The sequence below is a fragment of the Halichoerus grypus genome, chromosome 7, assembly GCF_964656455.1.
Source record: "Halichoerus grypus chromosome 7, mHalGry1.hap1.1, whole genome shotgun sequence".
NCBI classification, from domain to species: Eukaryota; Metazoa; Chordata; class Mammalia; order Carnivora; family Phocidae; genus Halichoerus; species Halichoerus grypus.
In genome coordinates this window covers 151,849,303-151,876,377 of record NC_135718.1, presented here as the reverse complement: position 1 = coordinate 151,876,377, position 27,075 = coordinate 151,849,303, and the positions used below count along the sequence as shown (strand labels likewise).

Sequence of the window (27,075 nt, the reverse complement as noted above, 5' to 3'; positions counted from 1 at the left end):
TTTTTGGTTCCAGTTCAAGATGGCAGGGTAGGACTCCTCTGAACTCACAATCCACAGAATATACCAAATTGTACCTATTAACAAAACAACAACTCCTGAAGATCTGAGGGCTGACTGAACAGCTACTGAAGACAGAAGGATAAGAGAAGAACAGGAGAGGAAGACATGGTAGCAGGTGAACCTCCACCCCCACACTGCGAACGGTAGTGGGAAGGACAGTACTAGAGGGCCCAGGGGAAAAGCCATGGTTTAAAAGAACAGCTAGCATATAAGAGACAACTTTAGAACTCTGCCAAGCAGTGAAGGAGCTGCGGGAACGTTCTCCAGGTCTGAGGGACTGGAGAACATGGCTTATGTTCCCACTCCACCTTGGAAACCCAGACCAGGGCAGGGTCTGGACACCTAATGGGTGAGTCCAGTTTGCACTTCAGTGGCCCCAGGATCCATAGGCGCACACTAGGCCTAGATGCACTAGAACACAGGGGGAAAAGCCACTGTTTAAAAGGGGTGAGGAACTATAGGAACATACTATTCCCCCCTCCACCTCAAAAGCCCAGACTGGAACAGAATCTGGCCACCATAACTAGTGGGTCAGACTTTCACAATGAGCTTGTGACCTCAGCATGCCCAGGGTCCACAAGTCCACACCAGCCACTCTGTGGTGCTGGAGGCATGAAAATAAGCCACTGTTTTGTGGGTTTTTACTTTTTACGTTTTTTTTTTTACTTTAAGATTTTTTTTTTTTCCTTTTCTTTATTCTCTCTGTAAAAAGTCAAAGTTTAAAAGAGTAGCGTATACAGCCCCAGCTCCAGCCACCAAGCACAGTCTGCAGAGGGATCACCATGCACAAGACCACTCCCTTCAACTTAAGAAGTAGCCATTTTCCCTAATCCATAGAAACAAACACAGAAAGTCAAAATGGGAGACAGAGAAATAGGCTTCAAAGAGTAAGAAAAAAAAAACCTCAGTGAAAGAATTAAATGAAACAGAGATAATATACCTGATAAAGAATTTAAAGTGATGATTATAAAGATACTCACTGGGCTAAAGAGAAGAGTGGGAGAACTCCGTGAGAGCTTCAATAAAGAGAAAATATTAAAAAGAACCAATCAGAGCTGAAGAATAAGATAACAAAAAACACACGAGAGGGAACCAACAGTAGCTGAGAGAATGCAGAAGGATGTATCAGTGATCTGGAAGACAGGGTAACAGAAAACACAAGCTGAACAGCAAAAAGAAAAGTTTTTAAAACTGATCAATTAAGAGATCTCCTGGACAACATCAAGCAAACATACATTTGCACTAGAGGGATCCCAGAAGAAGAGAAAGGTGTAGAAAACTTATTTGAAGAAATAACTGAAAACTTCCCTAAGGAGGTAAATACACATCTAAGTTGAAGAAACACAGAGTTCTAAACAAGATAAACCCAAGGAGGTCCACACCATGGCACATAATTAAAATGTGAAAGGTTTAAGATAAAGAGAATCCTAAAATTGGCAAGAGAAACAAAAAGTTACCCCCAAGGAAGAACCTAGAAGACCATCTGCTGATTTTTCAGAAGGAACTTCGCAGACCAGAAGAGAGTGGCAGGATACATTCAAAGTGCTGAAAGGAAAAAAAAACCTACAGCCAGAATACTCAACCCAGCAACATTATTCAGATTTGAAGGAGAGATAGTTTCCCAAACAAAGACGTTTATCACCACTAAACCAGCCTTAAAAGAAACATTAAAGGGACTTAAGTAGAAAGAAATGGCTGTTAGACATAATAATAAAAATGTACAATATGACAATGTATATATAAAATGTGGAGAAGGGAGTAAAAAAGGGAAAAGGGGAAAGATTTTTTTTTCTTTAGAATGTGTTTGAAATTAAATGACAAATCAGATTAATATGGACTTCTATTTACCTAGGATGTTAAATATGAACCTCATAACCACAAACCCAAAACCTAAGATACACAAAAAATAAAGAGAACTCCAAACAAAACATTATACTTATCACAAAGACAACAAAAGGAATTACTAAAACCACCAGAAAACAAATTTTTGAAGTGGCAATAAGTACATACCTATCAATTACTTTAAATGTAAATAGCCAAAATGCCCCAAAAGACAGAGTGGCAGAATGGATTAAAAAACAACACCCATCTATACGCTGCCTACAAGAGACTCCTCAGACCCAAAGAATATGTACATAGACTGAAAGTGAAGGGATAGAAAAACATTCACCATGCAAATGGAAGTAGAAAAAAGCTAGGGTAGCAATGCTTTTATCAAACAAAATGGACTTTAAAACAGACTGTAACAAGAGACAAAGAAGGCATTACATAATGATAAAGGAATCAATCCAAGAGGATATTACAATTGTACATATCTACACACCCAACACTGGAGCAACTAAACACGTAAAGCAAAGAAAGAAATTGATGGTAATGCAGTAATAGTAGGGCACTTTAACACTCCACTTACATCAATGGATTGATCATCCAGACAGAAAATCACTAAGGAAACAATGTCCTTAAATGACATATTGACCAGATAGACCTAACAGAGGACATCCCACCCAAAAACAGAATACACAGTCTTTACGTGTGCATGGAACATTCTCCAGAATAGATCACATATTACACCATAGAATAAGCCTCAATAAATTTAAGACTGAAACCATACTGTGCATCTATTCTGACTACAACAGTATGAAGCTAGATATAAATCACAAGAAAAAAAATGGAAAAAACACATGGAGACTAAACAGGATACTAACCAATAGGTCAACGAAGCAATTGAAGAATAAAAATACAGAGACAAATGAAAATAAACACAGTCCAAAATCGCTGGTTCTAAGAGGTATATAGCAAGGTAGATAGGTATATAGACCTATTTCAAGAAACAAACAAGAACCTAACCTTACAGCTAAAAGGAACTAGAAAAAGAACACCCAAAGTGAGAAGGAAATGGAGACGACCCCCCCCAAAAAAAGGAGAGAAAAAAGGACCAATGAAGCCAAGAGCTGCTTCTTTGAAAAGAAAAACAACAAACTCCAAGCCAGACTCATCAAGAAAAAGAAATGACCCAAATAAATCAGAAATGAGAGAAGTAACACCCGATACCACAGAAATACAAAGGATTATAATACTATGAAAAATTATATGCCAACAAACTGGACAACCTAGAAGGATGAACTCCTAGAAACATACAATCTTCCAAAACTGAACCAGGAAGAAATAGAAAATCTGAATAGACCAATTACAAGTAATTAAACTGAATCAGTAATCAAACTACCAAAAAATAGAAGTTCAGAACCAATGTATTCACAAATGAATTTTACCACACCGTTGAAGAATACCTATTTTCCTGAACTATTCCCAAAAAAAAAAAAATAGAAAAGGAAGGTTCCAAATACATTCTAAGAAGCCTCAACAAAATATTAGCAAACCACATGTAACAATACATTAAAAAGATCCTTCACCACAATCAGGTGGGGTTTATACCTGTGATGCAAGGATGGTTCAATATTTGCAAATCACTGTCATACACCCTATCAGTAAAAGATAAAAATCATCAACAGATGCAGAAAAGGCATTTGACAAGATTCAACATCCATTCATAAAAAAAAAAAAACCTCTCAGCAAAATGGGGTTAGAGGAAACATACCTCAACATAAAGGCTGTATATGAAAAACCCACAGCTATCATCAATCTCAATGGTGAAAAACAGCTTTCCCTCTAAGGTCAGGATCAAGACAAGGATGTGTACTCTCACCACTTTCATTCAACCTAGTACTAGAAGTTCTAGCCACAGCAGTCAAATAATAGTAAGAGGCATCCGTATTGCTAAAAAAAAAAAAAAAAAAAAAAGTTAAACTGTCACTATTTGCAGATGATACAATACTGCACATAGGAAACCCTAATGATTTCCACCAAAAAAAAAATTACAAGAATAAATGAATTCAGTAAAGTGGCAGGATACAAAATTAACATGCAGAATACTATTTCTATAGCCTAACAACAAAGTTAAAAAGAAATTAAACATTTACACTTGCACCAAAAAGAGTAAACTACCTAGGAATAAATTTAAACAAAGAGGTAAAAGACGTGTATCCTGAGAGCTATAAAAAACTGATTAAAGAAATTGAACATAACACAATTGGAAAGATATTCCATGCTCATGGATTGGAAGAATATTGTCAAAATGTCCCTATTACCCAAAGCAATCTAGAAATTCAATGTAATCCCTATCAAAACACCAATAGCATTTTTTGCAAAACTAGAATTTGTATGGAGCCACAGAACACCCCAAATAGCAAAAGAACTCTTGAAAAACAACAAAGCTGGAGGTATCACAATTTCAGATTTCAAGATATACTACAAAGCTGTGGTGCAGGAAACAGCATGGTGCTGACACAAAAATAGACATGTAGATCAATAGAACAGGAGAGAGACCCCAGAAATAAATATGCATTTATAAGGTCAATTAATCTGGGACAAAGGAAGCAAGAATATACAGTGGAGAAAAAACTTTTTTAAAAAGATGCTGGGAAATTGCACTACTGGGTATTTACCCCAAAGATACAAATGTAGGGATCTGAAGGGGCACGTGCACCTCAGTGTTTATAGCAGCAATGTCCACAATAGCCAAACTATGGAAAGAGCCTAGATGTCCATCAACAAATGGATAAAGATGTGTGTATACACACACACACACACACACACAGGAATATTATGCAGCCATCAAAAAATGAAATCTTGCCATTTGCAATGACATGGATGGAACTAGAGGGTACTATGCTAAGGGAAATAAGTCAATCAGAGAAAGACAAGTATCATATGATCTCACTGATATGAGGAATTTGAGAAACAAGACAGAGGATCATAGGGGAAGGGAGGGAAAAATGAAACAAGATGAAACCAGAGAGGGAGACAAACCATAAGAGACTCAATCTCAGGAAACAAACTGAAGGTTGCTGGAGTGGAGGGGGATGGGAGGGATGGGAGGGATGGGGTGGCTGGGTGATGGACGCTGGGGAGGGTATATACTATGGTAAGCACTGTGAATTGTGTAAGACTGATGAATCACAGACCTGTACCCCGAAACAATACATTTTATGTTAATAAAAAAATAACAAAAAGATGCTGGGAAAACTGGACAATTACACATAAAAGAATAAAACTCAACTATTTCTAACACCATATACAAAAATAAATTCAAGATGGATTAAAGATGTAAATGTGAGAGTGGAAACCACAAAAAAATCCTAGACAAGAACACAGGGAGTAATTTCTCTGACATCAGGCATAGCAACATTTTTCTAGATATGTCTCCTAAGGCAAGGGAAACATAAGCAAAAATAAACTACTGGAACTACATCAAAATAAAGAGGTTTTTGACAGCAAAGGAAAACAGACAACCTACTGAACAGAAGAACAGATTTGCAAATGATATACACCCAATAAGGGGTTAATATCTGAAATATATGAAGAACCGACAACACCAAAAAAATCTGATTAAAAAAGTGTGCAGAGGACCTGAATAGTTTTCCAAAGACCTACGGATGGCCAACAGACACATTAAAAGATGTTCAACATCACTCACCCAGGAAATGCAAATCCAAACCACAATGAGTTATCACCTCATGCCTGTTAGAATGGCTACTGTCAAGATAAGAGACAGCAAGTATTGGGGAGGATGTGGAGGAAAGGGAACTCCCATGCATTGTTAGTAGGAATGTGAATTGGAGCAGCCACTGGGGAAAACAGTACAGAGGCTCCTCAAAAAATTAAAAATAGAAATACTATATGATCCAATAATCCCCCTATTGGGTATGTACCCAGGGAAAACAAAAACAGTAACTCCTAAGTGTCCATTAACATGGATGGATAAGGAAAATGTGGCATATATTCCATCTATTCCATAAATATGGAATATGACACAGCCATAAAAAGGATGAGATCATGCCATCTGAGACCACATGGATGGACTTAGAGGGTATTATGCTAAGTGAAAGAAGTCACACTAAGATGAATGCCATATGATTCCACTCATAAATGGAATCTAAAAAATGAACAAAAAGCAGACTCAAAATTATAAATACAGAGAACTGACAGTTGCTAGAGGGGAGGGGGCAGAGGGTTGGGCAAAATGGGTGAAGAGGAGAGGAGACATGGGCCAGGGTTACAGAATAAATCACAGGAATAAGTACAGCAGAAGGAATGTAGTCAATGATGCTGTAACAGCCATGTAATGGGACAGATGGGAGCTATACTTGTGAACACAGCATACTGTGAACTTGTCACATCACTTAGTTGTACACCTGAAACTAACACTGTGTCAACTATACTCAAAGAAAGTGTGCAATGTGAGGATTTGAAAAGTTAAAAGGAGGCCTACCTAAACCTTTTAAATTAATAACTAACAGCCTTCCAGGAAAGAAAACACCAGGCCTGGAAGGTTTCACTAGTGAGTTATATAAAACATTTAAGGAAGAAATAATACTGATTATCTAACAAGCTCTTCCAGAGAACAGAAAAAAGAACACTCCCTAACTCCTTCTTTGGGGATGGGATTATCCTAATACCAAAATCATATCAGGATATTACAAGAAGGGGCACCTGGGTGGCTCAGTCGGTTAAGCCTCTGCCTTCGTCTCAAGTCATGATCCCGGGGTCCTGGGATTGAGCCCTGCATCAGGCTCTCTGCTCAGCGGTGAGCCTGCTTCTTCATCTCTCTTTATCTACTGCTCTGCCTACTTGTGCTGTCAAATAAAACTTTAAAAAAAGATATTACAAAAAAGGAAAACTCCAGAACACTATCAAACATGGATTCAAAAATCCTCAAGATATTAGCAAAACAAATCAACAATGCATTAAAAGAATTACACACGAGGTAACTAGGTAAGCTAAGTTTACTTCATATGGTGGAAGCTACGTTTAATGAAACTTCCCTAAACATTAATCCTAATAAATTCTTGAAAGTACAGAAAACTCAGTATCGCTCTAAAGATCATAGGGCCCTATGGCAGAAACTGCTGTCTGGACGCCCACCAATGATTGGTTCCTTTTCCTGAGTGTGGCATGGTTGCTGGGAAGCAGCTGCCCAGCTCACAACTCCGTTTTCCAGCCTCCTTGCTTCTACGTGTGCCCGCGAGAAGGATTCCTGCCAATGGAAAGGGACAGGTACCACTTCTAAACTGTCAGAGTTAAGCAGCAGGTGAGGTTTTGTCATTGCCTTTCTTCCGTGTCACCTGAAGGCAGACAATGAAGCATAGGACTCCAAAACCCAGCGGATGATGGAGCAACACCATGGAAGGTCCTCAAACTGAGACTTGAAGGACAGGCTCTTGCCAAGCAAGACCGTGCACTTGTATTTCACATGGGCCAAAAACCAATTTCCACTTTAGTATGCCGTGAGATTCTGTAGCTAAGCCTGTTATGGGACAGTGTGATCCTGAACACTGGTGCATCCCATTCAAGTTTTTAGATCTTCTTTGATTCTTGAAAAGCAAAACTCAAAAGATGAGTTTTAGAACAGAGGGTCTTCCTTGCACAAGGGAGGTGATCAAGAAGTGGGCTAAACAAATGTTTCCTGGAGTTTAGAAACCTATTGCTTCTTTAGCAACTTTTTAGATTCAAAGATACATTCAGTGGGCACCTACAGAACCACATGACAAACATAGGGGACTGCTCTGAGAAAAAATGGTGTAAACGTTGGTAAACATTGCTCTTCTTCCCCCCTTCATCACACCGCCCCATCTCTCGCTGCTCTTCTGCTATTCCCATGAGACTCTGTCATTGGGAAAGTCCTGGTGGTAGGATCCCAAGGAAACTTCTAAAATTGCCTGAAATCTCTAGCTTACAGAATTCTAGGAGTAAAACATCTCAATTTAAATGCCACTGCCTCAGAGAGATTGCTTCTTACCACCCATTGGCTACTTGGTTGGCCAAAACATTAACCTGAAACCACCCTCCCAGTCTCTCACCCAGATTTTCACGGAGAAAATGGAATGTAAAAAGCAAAAAGGGGGGAGGAGTCCTGGCATGTTCGAGAAATAAGCAGCACTTGAGCAAAGACTGCAGGAGGTAGTTTGTTGAGGAAGGAAGCCCGTGAGTTCTGACACAGCCTCCTAGTTTGTGTCCTTGATTGGTCTTCGCCAGCCAGTTCTGACGTGCACCTCTCCTTTCCCTCCTCTAAAACCCATCAAAAACATTCCTACACCAACAAGAATAAAATCCAAAGTGCTGGGAGGTGCAGGTAGAAGATGCATGGTGTTGAAGGGTACAACCTTGTCATGAGTAGTAAAGAAGCCAGAGATCAAATGCACAGTGTACTGAATATAAGCTATACTGTAATTCTGTCATGTAGTATTGCTACGTCAGCAGGCACACCACAGTATATAAGCCTATCAGTAACACCCCCCACACCTTGCATTTACATGGCCTTCTAGGTCAAACGTACTCACTAAATTTTTTTTTAATCCCAAGTGCTTCCCATGGCTTAAAATATTCTGTAATTTCTACATCATCTGCATGTTCCTGAACACAGGAACCAACTTCCTGTACCCTCCAACTGTCTACAGTACCTTCTTTTCCTGGTCAAAAAGCAGACTTTTATTCATCTTTCCTGACCCAATTCAAATGCTGCCTCCTATACAAAGCTCACTTCCAGTGACGGTTAGGTCCCTTCACTGTCCTTGCAGTACCCCGTAACGCACCCTTCACTGCCCCTCTTAGACTATCACATGAGGGAGAGCAATGAGATGGTCCTTCCCAAGGACGGGTGGTGACTGACATCTGCATCCCTCAGGCCAAAACCAGCGTCTGACACTTAGAGTGAATCATCTGTATTTAGTGAAATTATAAAAATAAGCAAAACTCAAAGTGTAAGCACATGGACTCAGGGAATGCCAACCTAAGCAGCTCAGCAAAACCATGCACATGAATGTGTGCCTATTCAACTGGTCAAAATTATCCAAGAATCATTTTAAGCCCTTTGGTCAATCTTCAGAGACTTAACACCAACCAAAGCATTTATTGACCAGAATCTATGGAAACTTGACCAGAACAAACTTGGTAAAAACAGTGAGAGATTGCTGTTTGTGTCTGCACCATCTCCACCTGGCCAGCCAAAGAGCTGTAGCAGGTGCATGTGGCAGCTGGAGGACATGACAGAGTCCATCCCTTCAAGAGAGCTTTCTGGAGGAGGGCAGTGCCCACTCCCCCATCCCCAACGCCCACTCGGTGGGAACTTCTGGTGGGTCAGCCAGTGAAGAGCCAGCCAGGCCCACCCCCACCCCATTCCACAAAAGTTCTGCCAGGAAGGAAGCACAAATTCAGACCTAGCAGTGCCTCAGCACTGAGCTATGCCGATCCAAAGGGAACCACTAAAAATCCAGCCTTAAAAAAAAAAAAAAAAAAATGGAAGAAATCAGAGCAGACACACTAGAGGTTCCACACTCCAGGGAACGGACAGGGGTGATTTCACAGTATTAGTCCAGCCAAGTCACTAAACAAATAAGCCAACAAGAACAAGAAGTTCTGAAAGGAGGGGTCAGTACTCCGAGTTGCTACAATAGGTTTTCTAAAATATTTCAACAGAAAGTTGTGAGGCATGTAAAGAAATGTGGGACACACACACACACACAAAAAAAATGCAGAGACTACTACTAAGGTTCCCAGATGTTGGACTTAGCAGACAGACTTCACAGCAGCTGTTAATATGCTACAAGAACCAAAGAAACCATGTTTCAAGAATTACAATGTGTAACCATGGCTCCACAGATTAAAAATGGCAACAAGCTGTGGTTTCTAGAGTTGAACAGTTCGATGACCAAATGACCGTTACTGCAGGGGTTCAATGAGAGATCCGAGCCAACAAAACAGGATGTAAACTACAGTACAGAGCAACAGAAATTATGCAATCTTCATTTCTATTCATTTTGGTTTTTTTTTTTCCAAGGGCCTCTGAGAAATGTGACACACCATTAAGTGGACCAACATACACATAACAGTATCAGAGGAAGACACCTGAATATTTCCCAAATTTGAGGGAAAAAAACAATCTGCAGTCAAGAAGCTCAGAAGACTCCCAGATAAACACAAGGATATTCATGCTTAGATACATCACTGCCCAAATGTCAAAGCCTTGAAAGCAGCAAGAGAAAAGGGACTCACAGACGAGAGAATCCCAATGAGACTAACTAGCTCCCTAAAGGTAATTAGATAGGGACCTATAAAGACAGTATAATTGCATATTCTCTTTCTTCTCTATATTAATAGGGAAATTGCATAGAACCAAGTGAAGACTTCCACTTCCAAGAAGATGAAGTACCTTCTGTAGTCTCCACATACAGTGAAAAAGCCTGGATGTTGTATATGAAACAGACTGAAAGGCAGAGGGAAGATGAAAGACCAGCCAGAGACCGCAGGACCTGAGGAATGGCATGGGCGTGAGTCCGCTCAGTGTTCTTTCTGCCTCCTATATCCCAGACTGGACACTGGAAAAGTCGATGGGTGCAGACAAGAAGTCCCCATGAGAAGTTTGTTCCCTCTAGACAGGAGACCAGGAAAGGGGGATCCTAACAAGACAGGGCACTCTGGGATAGCAACTACTCTATTCCTACAAAATACCACAGGAAAAAACTGCCTCCCCAGATGCACCCCTGCTGGCCAAGGCCAAGCAGAGAGCATGGGTTTTCACTCTCACCAGTAATGAGACACCCAACACCCACTGGAATGGTGTCAAAGACGACATTCCTGCTTCTGCACTCCATCATGTCTGCTAGGCAGTAATAACTCCCCTGCCAGTGGCCTCAGGGGCGACCAGGTATGGAGCTGGCTCTTCTACCTCATGCGATGCTAATAAGGTGTTTCACCCCTCCCTACAGGGGTGGTATCCAAGGAGGCCGAACAGAAGGTCCACATTTCCACCACACTCAGCAGCAGGAACAAGGCCACCCCCCCTCTACGGGATCAGTGGAGGCCCCCCCTGCGGAGAGCAGTAAAGAGGTGTCCCTACCTCTCCCCACAAAGTGATAGCAGTTCAGGTCTACTCTGGAGACTGAGATCTCACTCACCTCCAGCACTAACAAGAACCCCATCACCCCCACAGTAACAGTGGCTGCACGGAGGACCTGGACTCCCACCCCCGCCTGTCAGTGAACAGGCACAGGCTCTTCCTTCAGAGAAGTCTCAGAGGAGACCCACTGAAATGTGCTTTCAATAAGATCCAGAGTCTTTCAATGTAATACTCAAAATACCCAAGTTTCAGTCAAAAATTCATCATACAAAGACACAGGAAGACTTGAAGCTGAATGGAAAAAAAAAAAAAAATCAAAAGATGCTAACCCAACATGACTGACACATTAGAATTATCAGACAAATTTTAAACAAGTCTCAGGGAAAGGAAAAGAAAAAAGAAAAAAAAAAAAGACCCAAACAAATTTAGAATTAAATACCTGAAAGAAACTCAAAGGATAAGCTCAACAGAAGAATGGAAAGAGCAGTAGAGGAAGAATCAATGAATTTGAACACAAAGTCTCTGATCTGAACTGAGAGAAAAGCAACTGAAGAACAATGGTAGAGTCTGAGGAACAAGACTACAGTGAAGATCTACTGTTCGTCTCAGAGTGCCAGGGAAGGAGGAGAGATCAGGACTAAAGATTACTGCAAGACACAGGAGCAAAGTCTCCCAAGTTTGTCAGAAGACCTAAACCTACAGACTCAATCTGAGCAAACCCCAAACAGAATAAACCAGAAAATATCTGCACTGAGACCCATCACAGACTTTTTGAAAACAAAAGGAAAAGAAAAATATTTGAAAGCAGCCAGAGCAAAACAGCGAAAACGACTGGAGTGACAGTGGGGTTCTCAGCAGACACTGTAGAGGACCGGAGGGAGGGGCACGGGATTTTCCAGGTGCTGAAAGAAATGAGCTGTCAAGCCAGACTTCCGTATCTAGTGAAAGGAGTCTTCAGAAAGGAAAGAGACCTCAAGACATATTCAGAGAAAGGAAAACTAAGAGTTTGTCACCAGCAGACCCGCCCTAAAAAGAATGGCTTAAAGAAGTCTTCTAGGGGCACCTGGGTGGCTCAGTCGGTCAAGTGTCTGCCTTGGGCTCAGGTCATGATCCTAGGGTCCTGGATCGAGCCCCCGCATCAGGCTCCCTGCTCAGCTGAGAGTCTGCTTCTCCCTGCCTCTCTGAACTTCCTCACTGCTTGTGCGCTCTTTGTCTCAAATTTTTAAAAAATGCCTCTAAATTGAAAGGAAAGAAGAGTCTTTATAACATTAGCAAGGAAGAAAGACCACAGTTGGCAATACATGTATTATGCATGTAATAGACTTCCCTTCTCAAGTTTTCCAAATTATGTTAGACAATTGAAGCAAAAATTATAATCCTGTTTAATAGGATTCTTCCTGTATGCAGAGGAGAAATTTAAGGCATATATTATGAATGGGAGGATAGTGAGATCACCCCACAGATACATGAATCTCTACAAGTGATAAGATGACAGAACCACACACACCTAGTACCTGTATTAAGTTCCTGATCTTGATACCACACTGTAATTATAGAAGATGTAACCATCGGGGAAAACTGGATGAAAGATACACAAGACTTCCTGCACTATCTGCAACACATGCCTGTCTTTACCAGGACACAAAATCAAAGACTTTTCTCTTCTCTCACACACACACAGCAAAAAGAACCACCCTCAGACCAATCTCTTGTGAACACAGATGCAAAACCCACAAAATACTAGCACATGGATTCCAGCCAATATAGAAAGGATTATACACTACACCCAAGTGGGAATTAGCCCAAGAATGAAAGGGTGATTTAACCAAAAATCAATTATTGTGGTATATTCACACAACAGATTATCCAGCCATTAAAAGGAATGGAAGTATTTCTTTGGTGTTGGTTGTGATCTCTCCTCTTTCATTCATGATTTGGGTCATTTTTCTTTTTGTAAGTCTGGCCAGGGGTTTATCAATCTTATTCTTTCAAAGAACCAGCTCCTTGTTTCATTGATCTGTTCTTTTCTATTTCATTGATTTCTGCTCTGATCTTTATTATTTCTCTTCTCCTGCTGGGTTTAGGCTTTATTTGCTCTTCTTTCTCCAGCTCCTTTAGGTGTAGAGTTAGGTTGTGTATTTGAGACCTTTCTCGTTTCTTGAGAAAGGCCTGTATTGCTATATACTTTCCTCTTAGGACTGCCTTTGCTACATCCCAAAGATTTTGAACAGTTGTGTTTTCATTTTGTTTCCACAAATTTTTTTAATTTCCTGGCTGACCCATTCATTCTTTAGTAGGATGCTCTTTAGCCTCCATGTATTTGAGTTCTGCCTTTCTTCTTGTGATTGAGTTCTAGTTTCAAAGCATTGTGGTCTGAAAATAGGCAGGGAATGATCCCAATCTTTTGGTACTAGTTGAGACCTGATTTGTGACCTAGGATGTGATCGATTCTGGAGAATGTTCCATGGGCACTAGAAAAGAATGTGTATTCTGTTGCTTTGGGATGGAATGTTCTGAATAGATCTGTGAAGTCCATTTGGTCCAGTGTGTCATTTAAAGTATTTCCTTGTTGATCTTCTGTTTAGATAGATATGTCCATTTCAGTGAAGGGGGTGTTAAAGTCCCCCCCCATTATTGTATTGTTGTCAATGTGTTATTAATTGGCTTATATAATTGGCTGCTCCCATGTTAGGGGCATAGATATTTACAATTGTTAGATCTTCTTGTTGGATAGACCCTTTAAGTAGGATATAGTGTCCTTCCTCATCTCTTATTACAGTCTTTGGTTTAAAATCTAATTTGTCTGATACAAGGATTGCCACCCCAGCTTTCTTTTGGTGTCCATTAGCATGGTAAATGGTTTTCCACCCCCCTCACTTTCAATCTGGGGGTGTCTTTGGGTCTAAAATGAGTCTCTTGCAGACAGCATATTGATGGGTCTTGTTTTTTTATCCAATCTGATAGCCTGTGTCTTTTGATTGGGGCATTTAGCCCATTTACATTCAGGGTAACTATTGAAAGATAGGAATTTAGTGCCATTGTCTTGCCTGTGACTGTTACTGTATATTGTCTGTGTTCCTTTCTGATCTATGTTGCTTTTAGGCTCTCTCTTTGCTTAGAGGACCCCTTTCAATATTTCTTGTAGGGCTGGTTTCATGTTTGCAAATTCCTTTAGTTTTTGTTTGTCCTGGAAGCTTTTTATCTCTCCTTCTATTTTCAATGACAGCCTAGCTGGATATAGTATTCTTGGCTGCATATTTTTCTCATTTAGTGCTCTGAAGATATCCTGCCAGTCCTTTCTGGCCTGCCAGGTCTCTGTGGATAGGTCTGTTGCCAATCTAATGTTTCTACCATTGTAGGTTACATATCTCTTCTCCCGAGCTGCTTTCAGGATTTTCTCTTTGTCTCTGAGACTCATAAGTTTTACTATTAGATGTCGAGGTGTTGACCTATTTTTATTGATTTTGAGGGGGGGGGGGTTCTCTGTGCCCCCTGGATTTTGATGCCTGTTTCCTTCCCCAAATTAGGGAAGTTCTCTGCTATAATTTGCTCCAATATACCTTCTGCCCCTCTCTTTCTTCTTCTGGGATCCCAATTATTCTAATGTTGTTTCATCTTATGGTATCACTTATCTCTTGAATTCTGCCCTCATGATCCAGTAGTTATCTCTTTTTCTCAGCTTTATTTTCCATCATTTGGTCTTCTATATCACTAATTCTCTCTTCTGCCTCATTTATTCTAGCAGTTAGAGCCTCCATTTTTTATTATAGCAGCAATGTCCACAATAGCCAAACTATGGAAAGAGCCAAGATGTCCATTCACAGATGAATGGATAAAGATGTGGGGGGGGGGGGGGTGTGTGTGTGTGTATATATATACACACACACACACACACACACACAAATGGATTATTATACAGCCATCAAGAATGAAATCTTGCCATTTGCAAAGACCTGGATGGAACTGGAGGGTATTATGCTGAGCAAAATAAGTCAATCAGAGAAAGACATGTATCATATGATCTCACTGATACGAGGAATTCTTTATCTCAGGAAACAAACAGGGTTGCTGGAGTGGTGGGGGGTGGGAAGGATGGGGTGCCTGAGTGATAGATATTGGGGAGGGTATGTGCTATGGTGAGTGCTGTGAATTGTGTAGGACTGTTCAATCGCAGACCTGTACCTCTGAAACAAATAATACGTTATATGTTAAAAAGAAAAAAAAAAAAAAAAGGAGGGAAGAATGAAGGGGGGGAATCAGAGGGGGAGACAAACCATGAGACACGATGGACTCTGAGAAACAAACTGAGGGTTCTAGGGGGAGGGGGGTGGGGGGATGGGTTAGCCTGGTGATGGGTATTAAAGAGGGCACATTCTGCATGGAGCACTGGGTGTTATGCACAAACAATGAATCATGGAACACTACATCAGAAACTAATGATGTAATGTATGGGGATTAACATAACAATAAAAAACCTAATGATGTAATTATGGTGATTAACGTAATAAAATAAAATTTAAAATTTTTAAAAAGAAGATACCTGTGTATCTACCTATAACATAGATACCTGCTACAGCACCACATGAGCTTTGAAAATGTTAAGTGAGAGAAGCCACACAAAAGACCACCCACTGGATGATTCTGCTGGAATGTGAAAACATCCAGAAGGGGCAAATCCAGAGGCACATGTCCACAGAAGACTGGTCGCCCGGGGCTGGGGTTGCAGGGAATGAGGAAGGACTGCTACTATGCACAGGTTTTGTTTTCAGGGCAGGGATGGCAGTACAATACTGATGTACTTAGACCATGAATGTTATGAGAAGTTATATCTCAAAGTTCTTAAAAAAAAATCACAAAAATGTTCCGCAATCTGCTGATAATGTAAGAGAGAGGCAACACCTCCCATGCATCTCAAATTCCTGAGCTCAGGACACCATCCACATTAGAGGAAGCATGTATCCCTTGTTTAACAACGGCAAAGAGGAGGAGATCTTCGAGAAATCTCTAATGTTTGAGTGGAGGTATGTTTGGGCCCAAAAGAATATGCTCAGTTAACTGAAAATGTGTACATATTGTTCCTCACCCTGCAAGGACAGAAAATGGGGGGGAGGGGAGTCTGGATGTGGGGCCTATAGTCCTATGGGTCTGAGCCCTGTCCTGTCACATCCTGTACGAGTGGAGGGGAGCCCCTCGGTCTGTTCTCAGGAGAGTGGGCTCGAGAGTCGGAACGCCTGAGTTCCAGTCCCAGGACTCCCTCCCTGCTGTGGGATCCGGGGTAAGTTACCCAAGCGCTCTGTGCCTGAAATGCTGAGTGGGTCGCCGTGAGGATTAACACACTGGCTGCTAAGTTAGCTCTACCACCAGCGACAACAGAAGTGGGAGCAACAGCAGCACTTCACTGGGATACACAGCGCCCACGGAAGTATTACAGCTCAAACTGGACAAAACGAGCACGTGTTTTGTGAAGTACTATGTAACTTTTAGGAACTAAATGATGGATTTCCGACTCTAGTGTTGGTCACATTCTCGACCTTGAAATACTAGTTCTCTTCCCCCAACCAGACGCACACACAGGGAGTAACCAACTGAGTGGGTGTCGGGTACCTTCTAGATCTGGTTTTCTAAGAACGGGTCTGTGTGCCAGGCTCATCCTCTGGCCTTTCACGGACACTCCTCTCTTCAGCCACCTTCTCCTGTTTTCCTCCAAAGGCTCCATACCCTTCATCAAGACTGTACTGAACTTGTCGCCAGGCTTGCTGGGGAGGAGAACATTGCAGTTGGGGGAGGAGGTTTAAACTACAGAGGGACATGATGGAAAAGAAAGAAGCCCCTGGAAGGCTGTTCTAGCAGTTTCTTTCTCTTCACCCTAGGATAGAGAGAGACTGTAAGAGGCCAGAGGACAGGTGGCCAGATGCCTCTATCAGCTACAGAACCCCAGAAAGCACTCTCCCAGGCCTTGCTCTCTGGAAGTGCTCACCACCTCATCCACGCAGACACCACAGGGGGGCAGGCCCCATGTCAGGTACCAGCAGCACCGATGCGTGCGGGTCTACCTTCTAGCAGCCAGGCCTCCCCAAGTCACAGCCGGCCACGCTTTCTCACCCTGCCCAAATTCAGTTCACCTCCTCGAATACCCTCTCCTCTTCCATTCTGGTTTTGTCCTCTCTCAGGAACCCCTCCCCAAGTAGAACGGGGTGCTCATTCCTTGGGACCAAAGTGCCCTGACCGCCCCTCCCACCGGCACCTCTCCCCATGTGCACCTGTCCAGCACCTGCTTATTTTTTTTCCACATTAGTGTCTCGAGATCCTGAGCTCCTTAAGGATACAGGCTCTGCCTGGCTTAGAACAGTGATGGTACGTTATAAATACTCAGAACATAGATTTTGAAAGCGTGACAATTTTCTATTAGAAGATAGACTTTAAAAAAAAAAAAGGAAAAATGCCATGATTAGTACTAAAATATGAAAAGCATTTTCAGAGAAGTGTAGAAGCCGAGATAAAGGAGCAACTAACGTTGCCTAGGTGAGGACAAGAAGACAGGAGCAGCCGTCCATGGGGGAGGACCACGATGAGGGAGGCAGCCCCTGCAACAGATCCTCTCACTCTGTTCTCGCCCCTCCTCTCTGCCACATAGGCCTGGTCCTTTCTCAAACATCCTGTGATTTTCTTCGGACTTAAGCCTTTGTATTGTTTCAGGGTAATTTTGATCAATATACATACATGTGCATGTGCTGCCGATGCGTACAGCACGGCAATAGAAAATAGACTTCTTACTGCGGGTTTGTCAAAATAGTTTTACAAAATCCTAGTCTAGATCAACAGATTTTTGTCTCTGGCAGATTTTTCTCTTATCTTTGAAACTTTGATTTAAAAATGCACACGTGCCCACACTCACAAAATTATGCACCCAACATCAGAGAGTCTGCAAACCCACTGAAACCCACTCAAGAACCCCTTTGGGATCCGTGGGCCTCGCTTCAGAATTGCCCGATGGTCCAGCAGGTGCTGACCCTCCCAGACACACAGGCATCACCTCCTGACTCACACACTCTCCTACGTGAGACAGGAGATTCCAGGAGAAGGCACCCAATATTCCTGGACCCTTGACCTTCAGTGGTCTGAAGGGAGAGCATCATAGGTGACTAAGATGTGCCCCTCCATCCTAGTTTTGTGGTTAAAAACATGACAAGAGTATACGATAGAAAATGGAAAGAATGACTTCAGCCCTGAAACAACGAGTCACGTATTTCTGAAATATAGGAGTGTGTAAAGTAGGTGTTACTATACCAAGGCTTCCCCGATGTATTTGCTAGCTTGAATGGGAGATACATAAGAATTTCTTCATTAAACATAACTATCCAACCAAGAAAAAAAAGGGGTAAGAGATAAACAGTAGAGCTCTTCAGAAGAATGGTGACGGGAAAAGACATGGGAGAAAAATACTCCTTCAGCCCCCACCCACCCACCTGGGAGAACTGCAGTTCACACTTTAAGAGCAAGCAAAGCCATTTGCCCAGAATTAGCCACCACTGTGGAATTAATTCTCAAAGGCTTTTGAGAAACAAGATACGTTTCCCCAAAGAGGAGTCCTACGTGAAGGCACCATTCCTCCCAGAGAGACACCCATCTGTTCTCCCTGTGCTCAGTTTCCGGGGCTGCAACAATATTGTAGTTTAAAAAGACCTCTGCTGGGGGCACCTGGGTGGCTCAGTCAGTTAAGCATCTGCCTTCGGCTCAGGTCATGATCTCGGGGTCCTGGGATCAAGCCCCAAATCGGGCTCCCTGCTCAGCGGGGAGCCTGCTTCTCCCTCTCCCTGCAGCTCCCCCTGCTTGTGCTCTGTCAAAGTCTTTAAAAAGACTTTTGTTTTCTGGGGCACCTGGGTGGCTCAGTCGTTAAGCGTCTGCCTTCAGCTCGGGGGTCATGATCCCAGGGTCCTGGGATTGAGCCCCGCATTGGGGTCCCTGCTCTGCGGGAGGCCTGCTTCTCTCTCCCCCACTGCCCCTGCTGTGTTCCCTCTCTCGTTGTGTCTGTCAAAAAATAAAATCTTAAAAAAAAAAAAAAACCTTTGTTTTCTCCTATAAAAGTAAAGGGTACTCTGTTGAGTACACCCTAAGTGGCCAATGGGGATGAATTCATGGAAAGAAGGGTCTCTTTGCGGCAACTATTTATTTTCAATCAACAAATGGTAAGGCAAGTCTTTTCTGAAATGCCCATATTAAGGATCCTATAACTGAAATCACACAAGTGGGGAAAGTCTCAGGTGGTCCCTGGGATTCTTTAAGTGAAATCACGCTGTCCTTATCACTAGGTCTGCTCCATCCTCCATCAAAAGCTAAGCACCAAATGGCCAAGGGACGTGGGAGCCAGGATGTCAATGCAAACGCTTGTGCATGAGAACAGGCTATCGAAGAGTTCTGGAAGGCTGCCCGTCCTGCAGTAACACATGTCCTCAGCTGAAATCATAGCTCCTGACTTCTGTCTAGAGCATAAGAGCAGGATTTTGCTTGAAGCAGGTCACAGCCTAGCTTTCTATTTTGTCTACTGGTAAGATGTGAATTATTTGTAAGCAGGAAAATCAACTGGCCGGGACTAAAGGTCTCCTGATGAAATGAGTCAATCTGATAAGAAATGCTTCTGTCCACAGTTCTGTATGTGGTACCCTTGACCTCCATGAACTTGTTTACAGTCTGAGGTTCATGGCAGACTGACGATGGTGTTTGGTCTCAGATAGTGCATTTTCTTTGAATTCATCAGCTTGGGCTTGAGGTAGGCAAGAGGCATACCTTACTAGACCATGACCCCACAAAGTGACAAGCACAGGTGACAAGGCCTACAAAGGTGGCCATCCTAAATGTGGTGGAGGCGATGAGCGTGTTGGTGCAGGAAATGTAAACCAAGCCCATACATACCGTAACATATGTGTGGGGAATAAAAAGTTGCTTCATGGATAGTGGTGTCCATGCAGGAGCTTTTCACGGCAGAAAGGATGGCACCAAAGAAATGGGCCACCATAGGGTCACCCAAGTACAGATGGGACATGGATGGCATCTGGACCAGTGCTGTGACTGGGTCAATGCCGAAGGCTGCACACGACAGCTGGGCATGCCCCTCCCTGTTCGAGACTGGCTGTCCCCGGGTCCCATGCCGAGCTGAGGGAGTGGCCTGGGCTCAAGAGACACCATGCTAGCCAGCTGGGCCTGACTGGGGAGAAGATGCTCTGCACCCCACCCTGTAAGTGTGGACCAGGCTTAGACCCTGGGTCCCCTCCAGCTCAGAGAGCCTCAGATTGGAGGCAGACAGGCTGCGCACCTCTGACCCCCATCAGCAACAAGAGAATAAAGCAAACTGCCATTTGGGGGGGGGGGGGGCTGTACCTAGGGATTTTCAAATGACCACCTAACAGCTTGTGTGGGGTCAAGACGACAAGGAACAAGATGACTGGCTGTTCTAAGACCGGACCAGAGGGCACCGTGGAATGATGACCAGTGTCTACAGTCTCGGAACTGGCCAGCACACTCAGGAAGCAGCACATGGCCAACGCAGGGGGGGAGCCAACAGGCATTTCCTGCAGGAGAGAGACAGGCAGTCACAAAGTGAAAGATACCCCGCAAGATGAGCCATCAGCTTCCCTGAGGCTTTTTCCCTGTATTCTGTAGTTTTAGGGGTAGGAATTAAATAAGTCAAAATGAGAAAATTCCTGTTCTGCCGTGGACTCTAGGTCATGGGCAGAAACCACATAGGGGAAGACAAGATGACGACAGCAAAACACGGCAGCTGCCGCCAAGGGCTCCTCCAGCCACACAAGTGAGGAGCCTGCCCCTGCTTCACAGATGGACACACTCCAGTCCAGAAAAGGGGGCTTCTCTCTCAACACTCAACACCATTACTCCGCATCCCTACCACTATTTTCTCTTCCTTTTGCATCTCCTCCCCCCAGATGCTGTTCTCCCAAAGGGATGGAGGGACAAGGACATGGTAAGTAATTACTAGGACATTCTAGAGAGGACTTTCCATTGAACTCTGAATTCAGAAGTGAGATCTCATGGAGATAGCGTGGTCCAGATATAGGACTGAACCCAAAAGATGACAAAGTTGTCAAGGATTTTTTTTTTTTATAAATGAACCCCAAAACTAATAACAGAAGTGAGATCAAGGACAGATTCCTGTGTGTCCACGGGACCTACAAGAGGCCCACTTGGGACTCTGCCAGAATTGGAAAGGGGACTAGGAGACTGCCAGCAGGCTGGAGTCTGGTCTTTAGAGTCTGAAATAAGTATTTGGTAGAAAGGTCAGTCACAATCTCAGGTAGACACTGGTTTTTCTCTGTCGTTGGGTGAAATGTTACAGGGTGAGAGGCAGACACAATAGCCTCTGTCAAGAACAGAATCTAAACTTTGTATGGAAAAAACATACTGGATCCGGAGTCCCTCCAGAAATCCTGCTTCTTTCCTTCTGTTATTTGTCAGAATTACTCAACATCAGGAAGCTGACTTCCTGTTTCTCCCTCCATCATCCCCTGCAACCTGGCTCCTGCCATCCTCACTTTAAGGAAATTGATCTTCCCAAGGTCACCGATGAAGTTTTTATTGCTAAAGCCAGCATCCTTCTGAGATCTCACTGATGCACTTCATGCCACTGGACACTGCCTGCCGGTTTCTCCTGGAAACACGCTAACTCGGTTTCCATGACACTGTACGCATTACCCTTTCCCTCTGCCAAACATCGCCGTCTCCCTCTTTCCTTGCCTCCAACCCCATGAATGCAGATACTCCCTCAAGTCAGTGCTTGGCCCCCTGACATTTTGTCTTCTCTTTTCCACTGAAGGAGATAATCCATTTGTTTCCATTTTTTATATGCTGATTCCTCCGCAACTTGTATTTTAATCCCAAGTGGCACACATTACAAATTCTCCACTGGCCTTTTCTAGGTGTAAATCATACTACCATTTCAAATTCAGCATTTGAGTAACCTGACTTCCCTCCACCTCCTCCAAAGGAGCTTCTTCCTCTCAGCACTGCACCACTAGCACCATATTTTTCCAAAACATATGCAATCATAAATTTAGACAAAAACCTGATTCCATATTCCATATACTGTTAAAAATCTCATCTCTGGGGTGCCTGGCTGGCTCGCTCAGTGGAGTGTATGACTAGATCCTGCGGTTGTGACTTTGAGCCCCATGTTGGGTGTAGAGATTCCTTAAAAATGAAATCTTAAGACCCTGCCATCACTCAAAGATTTTGTGCCTTTGATTTTACACAACCAAATATGAGGGCAATGCTCAGTTACTCTTGATGTCTCTGGTCTTTCCGTTGCTTACAAATAAATGCTTTTAGGTTTCCTCACAGCTAACAGAACACATGGCAAATAACCCTTTATTAGTACCAAAATGCTGGTCTAGCTCAGGTTCTCCTTCTGGCTCTCCCAGTCTTTCCTGATGATTACTGTGACTTTATGTGTTCTGTAAACACTCAAGGCCTTGGAAGGGGTCAAATATTCTTTAGGCCCTCAGGTAATGTTCTGTCCTCATACCTCTGACTTTCTCCAGCTCTGAGGTTCATTCTACACTCTTTTCTGGCACTGCCCTCTTCCCCCCCATACTTCCTGAAGGCAAAATTTATTGCCTGCCAACTGATGGAACCGGGACAGGTCTACTCAAGGCACACTGGTGGCCCTGCTCCTACTCCACACCCTCAACCCTTCAAGAACCACCACCTCTCCCTTGAACTTCCACTGGCAGGGAGGCACCCAGGAGCCTCTCAGCCACCACAGGTATCATTCACTCGGAGAACTCCACCCGGTTCTGAAGACTCCAGATTCATTTTCCTCTGACATCAGCGCCTTCCTTTCTGCAACAGGAAGGATCCGGTTTCCAAATTGAGGACTCCTAAAGCTCAGGCTGTTCTCTGCCAAGAGCTAAGAAACATATTCCAGAGAAGGAAACTAAGAAGGAGAAGCCCCCCACCCCCACTGCCTTTTCCCATTTACTATGAGATGTACTTCCCAGCTGGCCTTGCCACTCAATGTCTAAACACAGTTTTCAAGTCCAGCTGTAACCCTGGAATGTGTCCCTAACAGCAGCATCAACTCGCACCTCTGACCTCCAGGACCGCCTCCCCCCGGCAGGCCAGACACAACCTCATCTTCCATTAGAGAAGATTAACAGAATAATTTATGATGGAAACCAGAAGCAGCTGGTGAGCCCTATATTCTCTTAACTTTCCTAGCACCCTTTAATTACCATCTGGGAAAGGAAAGCACACAGAACCTGGGTTTCTGGGGGAGGTTATCCCCCCACTCCTACTTCTGGCATGACCTGCTCCTATCACTCTCCTGGATTCTACTTTTTATTGCTGTTTTATGTAAAAAGCGCTCACCCTGTTTGAATCCTTTGATTCCACAAATATACCCTGGGCTCTTCTCATATGTAAGAACAATTAAATAAAATGGGTCACCTTAAAATGAAGAAGCTCTAATACTCAGCTTCAACCAAGAAAGGATAAGACATAAATACACTAGTTATCTGTAATAGACAGACAACAGTAATGTCCATAAAAGAATTCGAAATACCCCAGACACCGTGCTGTGCACTTTGTGCACATTATAGCAGCTCATTTAGCCTCACAAAAACACAGAGCTGGAGAGTTGTTTCTTGGTTTTTCAGAAAAGGAAACCAAGGTTCACAGAGGTTTAGTGATTCACAATAGTCAACCGTTACTGTATTCTACTCAAGTCTTTGATCTTAACCTTACGGAAAGTTAAAGGTGAAAATCAGGTCTAGTTGAGACATCAGGACAGTCTTTTGAGATTGTGAAGAATCGTAGGAAACAAATGGATAAGACAGAATGGAGACAACAACTAGAAGTAATGAAATCAGGAGAGCCAAGCACATATGAGGAACAGCAAGGAGAGAAGCAACCGGAGTAAAGGGTAGGATTTGGTTGCAAGGTTGCAGCAGAGTGTCAATGGCACTGGCTCCCAAGCTGAAGGACCTCTAACTCAGGGGGCAGAGGGGCAGAGGGAGAAGCAGACTCCCTCTGAGCAGGGATCCTGATGTGGGGCTCGATCCCAGGACCCTGGGATCATGACCTGAGTCAAAGGCAGATCCTTAACCTACTGAGCCACCCAGGCGCCCCTGCATTTTTAGTAATAGAGGGAACAGAAACAGAGGTCACTGTGGTTGTGCCAGGGTAGGTCACCAATGAATCCCCAGCACCCAGGGTCATGCTTGGAAATTAATGAATGAATGCAAGTCATGTATGAATCAGGCTAGCACCAAAAATTAACATAAATATACTCTCAATGCTAGGAACTCGAAAAAAACAGAGTGCTAGGTGAACATATCTGCAGACAGTGGATAGGTTACCAGGAAAATAAGTCCTAATGAGAAATAGGAAAATCCAGCATAAGGAAACCCCACAATACTCAGAAGAGCTGTGTAATAGCTGCAAATATAAGCTTCAGGGAGACAGAAAGTGCACCCTCTTAATTCTCTTGTCCCTTACCAATGGCATAGACCTACTGCTCAATACTGTATTAATCAAAGGTAAAGAGATTGTCCAGGGTCTGCAAAAAGCAGAATCCCAGGATGTCCTATACACAGAAGTCTACTCCATGGAGAAGGGGAGGCCTTGCACGCACAACCCACAGAAGCCCCTACATCAAGAGGGTGAGGCCCCCACCTCCACGGGCCAACCAGACCCCTCCCCACCAGCTCCACCTCCACTCTCCCAGCCCAGAACCAGGTCACAGGGATGACACCCTAGCAGTCCCTTGTAGCTAATAAATAACCCCCAGTAGTTTCCCGGCCAGGCACCGCCCTCCTTCCATCAGCAGCTCTGACCCTTGGCACATCCCTGGTGCTCTCCATCCCCCATCCTCCCCCACAGCTGCATATAAACCCTGGGGAGCCTGAGGTCTAAAAGTGTGAGTCTCGGAAGCTGGGGGACAAGCACAGTACTCTCTGTACCCTCACCCTGGTCACTCCGCTGCTAGCACAGCCCCAGGCTAAGAGCATGGACAAGCTGCTGCTTTGGGTCTTCGCCCTTGCCACTCTCCCAGGAGCCTTTACTCAGACAGGTAGGGTGGTCACGGGATGGTCAGGGAGCACGAGATGAGAAAAGGGGTTGGGTTATTTTTCTCCCTGCATGAATGAGAGGTCTTATTTCTCTACCCCACAGACCTCCGTGGGAAGGTGCTTGTGTTCCCTCAAGAATCTTCTACTGACCACGTGACCTTGACTCCAAAGCTGGAGAAGCCTCTGCAGAGCTTTACCTTGTGTTTCCGAGCCTACAGCGACCTGACGCGTGCCCACAGCCTCTTCTCCTACAATGCCCAGGGCAAGGACAATGAGATCCTGGTCTATAAGGAAAGAGTTGGGGAGTACTCGCTGTACGTTGGAGGAACCAAAGTCACCTCCAAAGTTGCCGAGGAGTTCCCCAGCCCCACGCGCATCTGTGTCACCTGGGAGTCTTCTACCGGCATTGCCGAGTTTTGGATCAATGGGAAGCCACTGGTGAAGAAGGGCCTGAAGAAGGGCTACTCGGTGGCAACCCAGCCCAAGATCATCCTGGGGCAGGAGCAGGATTCCCATGGAGGGGGGTTTGATAAGAGCCAGTCCTTTGTGGGGGAGATCGGGGAGTTGTACATGTGGGACTCCGTGCTGTCTGCACAACAGATCGTGTTTGTGCAGCAAGGCTCCTACCTCCTTGATCCCAACGTCCTGGACTGGAGTGCTCTGGACTATAAGATACAAGGCTATGTGGTCGTCAAGCCCCTGGTCTGGGACTGAGGTCTTGAATCAACAGGATCCCTCACAAATGAAATGAACAAGGAGTAAGGAATCTGCTCAAGACAATGCCATGTGAGATCCCATATCCGGAGCGCTTTCTTTGAATTTCCTGTCTACATGTTGCCGAGTAAAAAAGTATGTTGTATCATGCCACCTGCATTTGTTTAGTACTTGTTATGGTCTAAGCATTTTCGCTTTGATCCACTTATTTGAAAAATCAGCGTTTGTTTTTTATCATCCAGAACAATCAGGTTGCAAAGTGGGAGGGCAGGGGACCCCATAACTAGGAAAATACATCACAAAGCCAGAGCACTCCGAGTAGGGCAGTAGCAATACTGACAAGCTACTAATCATTTATACTAATTCCAAAAGTGTGCAAAATTTCAAAAGGATCCTATTTGGTTTTCCAGCTAAAAATCAAAAAGAGGTCTAAGGTTACAGCGGAGAAACAACTATAATGAGAAAAGTAAAAATAATGTAGCAACTGACATCAAGTAATGAGGAAAACTAGCAGCAGGAGTGGAAACTAAAAATGTGTAGAAGTCTGGAGTCCTCCTGCAAGATGGCAAACATGCCTTTTTTCTAAAAATTCCCAGTGGTATCATATGATGCTTGATTTTCAGGATCCTGTCCTGAAGTCATCAGGAATACTGCTCATGACTCCCAGTTCAAAATCCTATGGATCCCCATCTCACAGAGAATGTAATTTAAACCGTTAATGTGACACTGTCCTCCATAACCTGATCCCCACTTACCTCCTTCAGGTAGAACTCTTTGCACCCAGTATCCTCATTGTAGTACTACAAAATATTTGTCCGATTTTATCAGTAGTTACTTTCATCACAAAAGCCACAAGCCACAGCTCCTCACCCATCCCCAACAGAAAGAGGGTGCCTTCTTAGAGAAGGACCCCCCAAAGAGAATTTGGCAGCATATGGAAAATAAAGCAGGCTTTGCCCAGATAATGGGGCGTGAAGCCAGGGGAAATCAGAAAGACCACATCCAGAACAATAAAAATAAATAAATAAATAAAAAGACCACATCCAGGAGAGCTTCGAAATAACAGAAGGGATTACTTCCAACTCCCACATTCATTCACCAGGGATCGACCAAGAGGCACACACTAGCTACAAGGAAGTAGGCTAGAACCCTGCAACTCCATTACCAGAGCAACAGGGTCAGGCAGGGAGGAGAAAGGAGAACCCGAGATTTGCCAGCGTGCTTAAATGGATTCACAAGGACTTCCTAAGAACATTTCCATCTCTCTGGTGA

The 27,075-nt window shown here is 43.6% G+C and overlaps 1 protein-coding gene across 1 annotated transcript; it reads left to right on the top strand.

Annotated features, from left to right (window-relative positions):
- Window positions 1-24,925: 24,925 nt before the first annotated feature.
- On the top strand, window positions 24,926-25,953 carry APCS (amyloid P component, serum). Its single transcript, XM_036069848.2, has 2 exons — window positions 24,926-25,091; window positions 25,193-25,953. Exons 1-2 carry the CDS (start codon window positions 25,028-25,030, stop codon window positions 25,801-25,803), a joined length of 675 nt encoding a protein of 224 aa, XP_035925741.2. The 5' UTR covers window positions 24,926-25,027; the 3' UTR covers window positions 25,804-25,953.
- The last annotated feature ends 1,122 nt before the right edge of the window (window positions 25,954-27,075 follow it).

What these genes read in the sequence shown, in the direction of transcription:
- APCS (XM_036069848.2), top strand. Translation starts at nt 25,028, where the DNA reads ATGGACAAGCTGCTGCTTTGGGTCTTCGCCCTTGCCACTCTCCCAGGA. An exon ending in AGGAGCCTTTACTCAGACAG is followed by an intron (nt 25,092 to 25,192) that starts GTAGGGTGGTCA and finishes TCTACCCCACAG; the next exon opens with ACCTCCGTGGGAAGGTGCTT.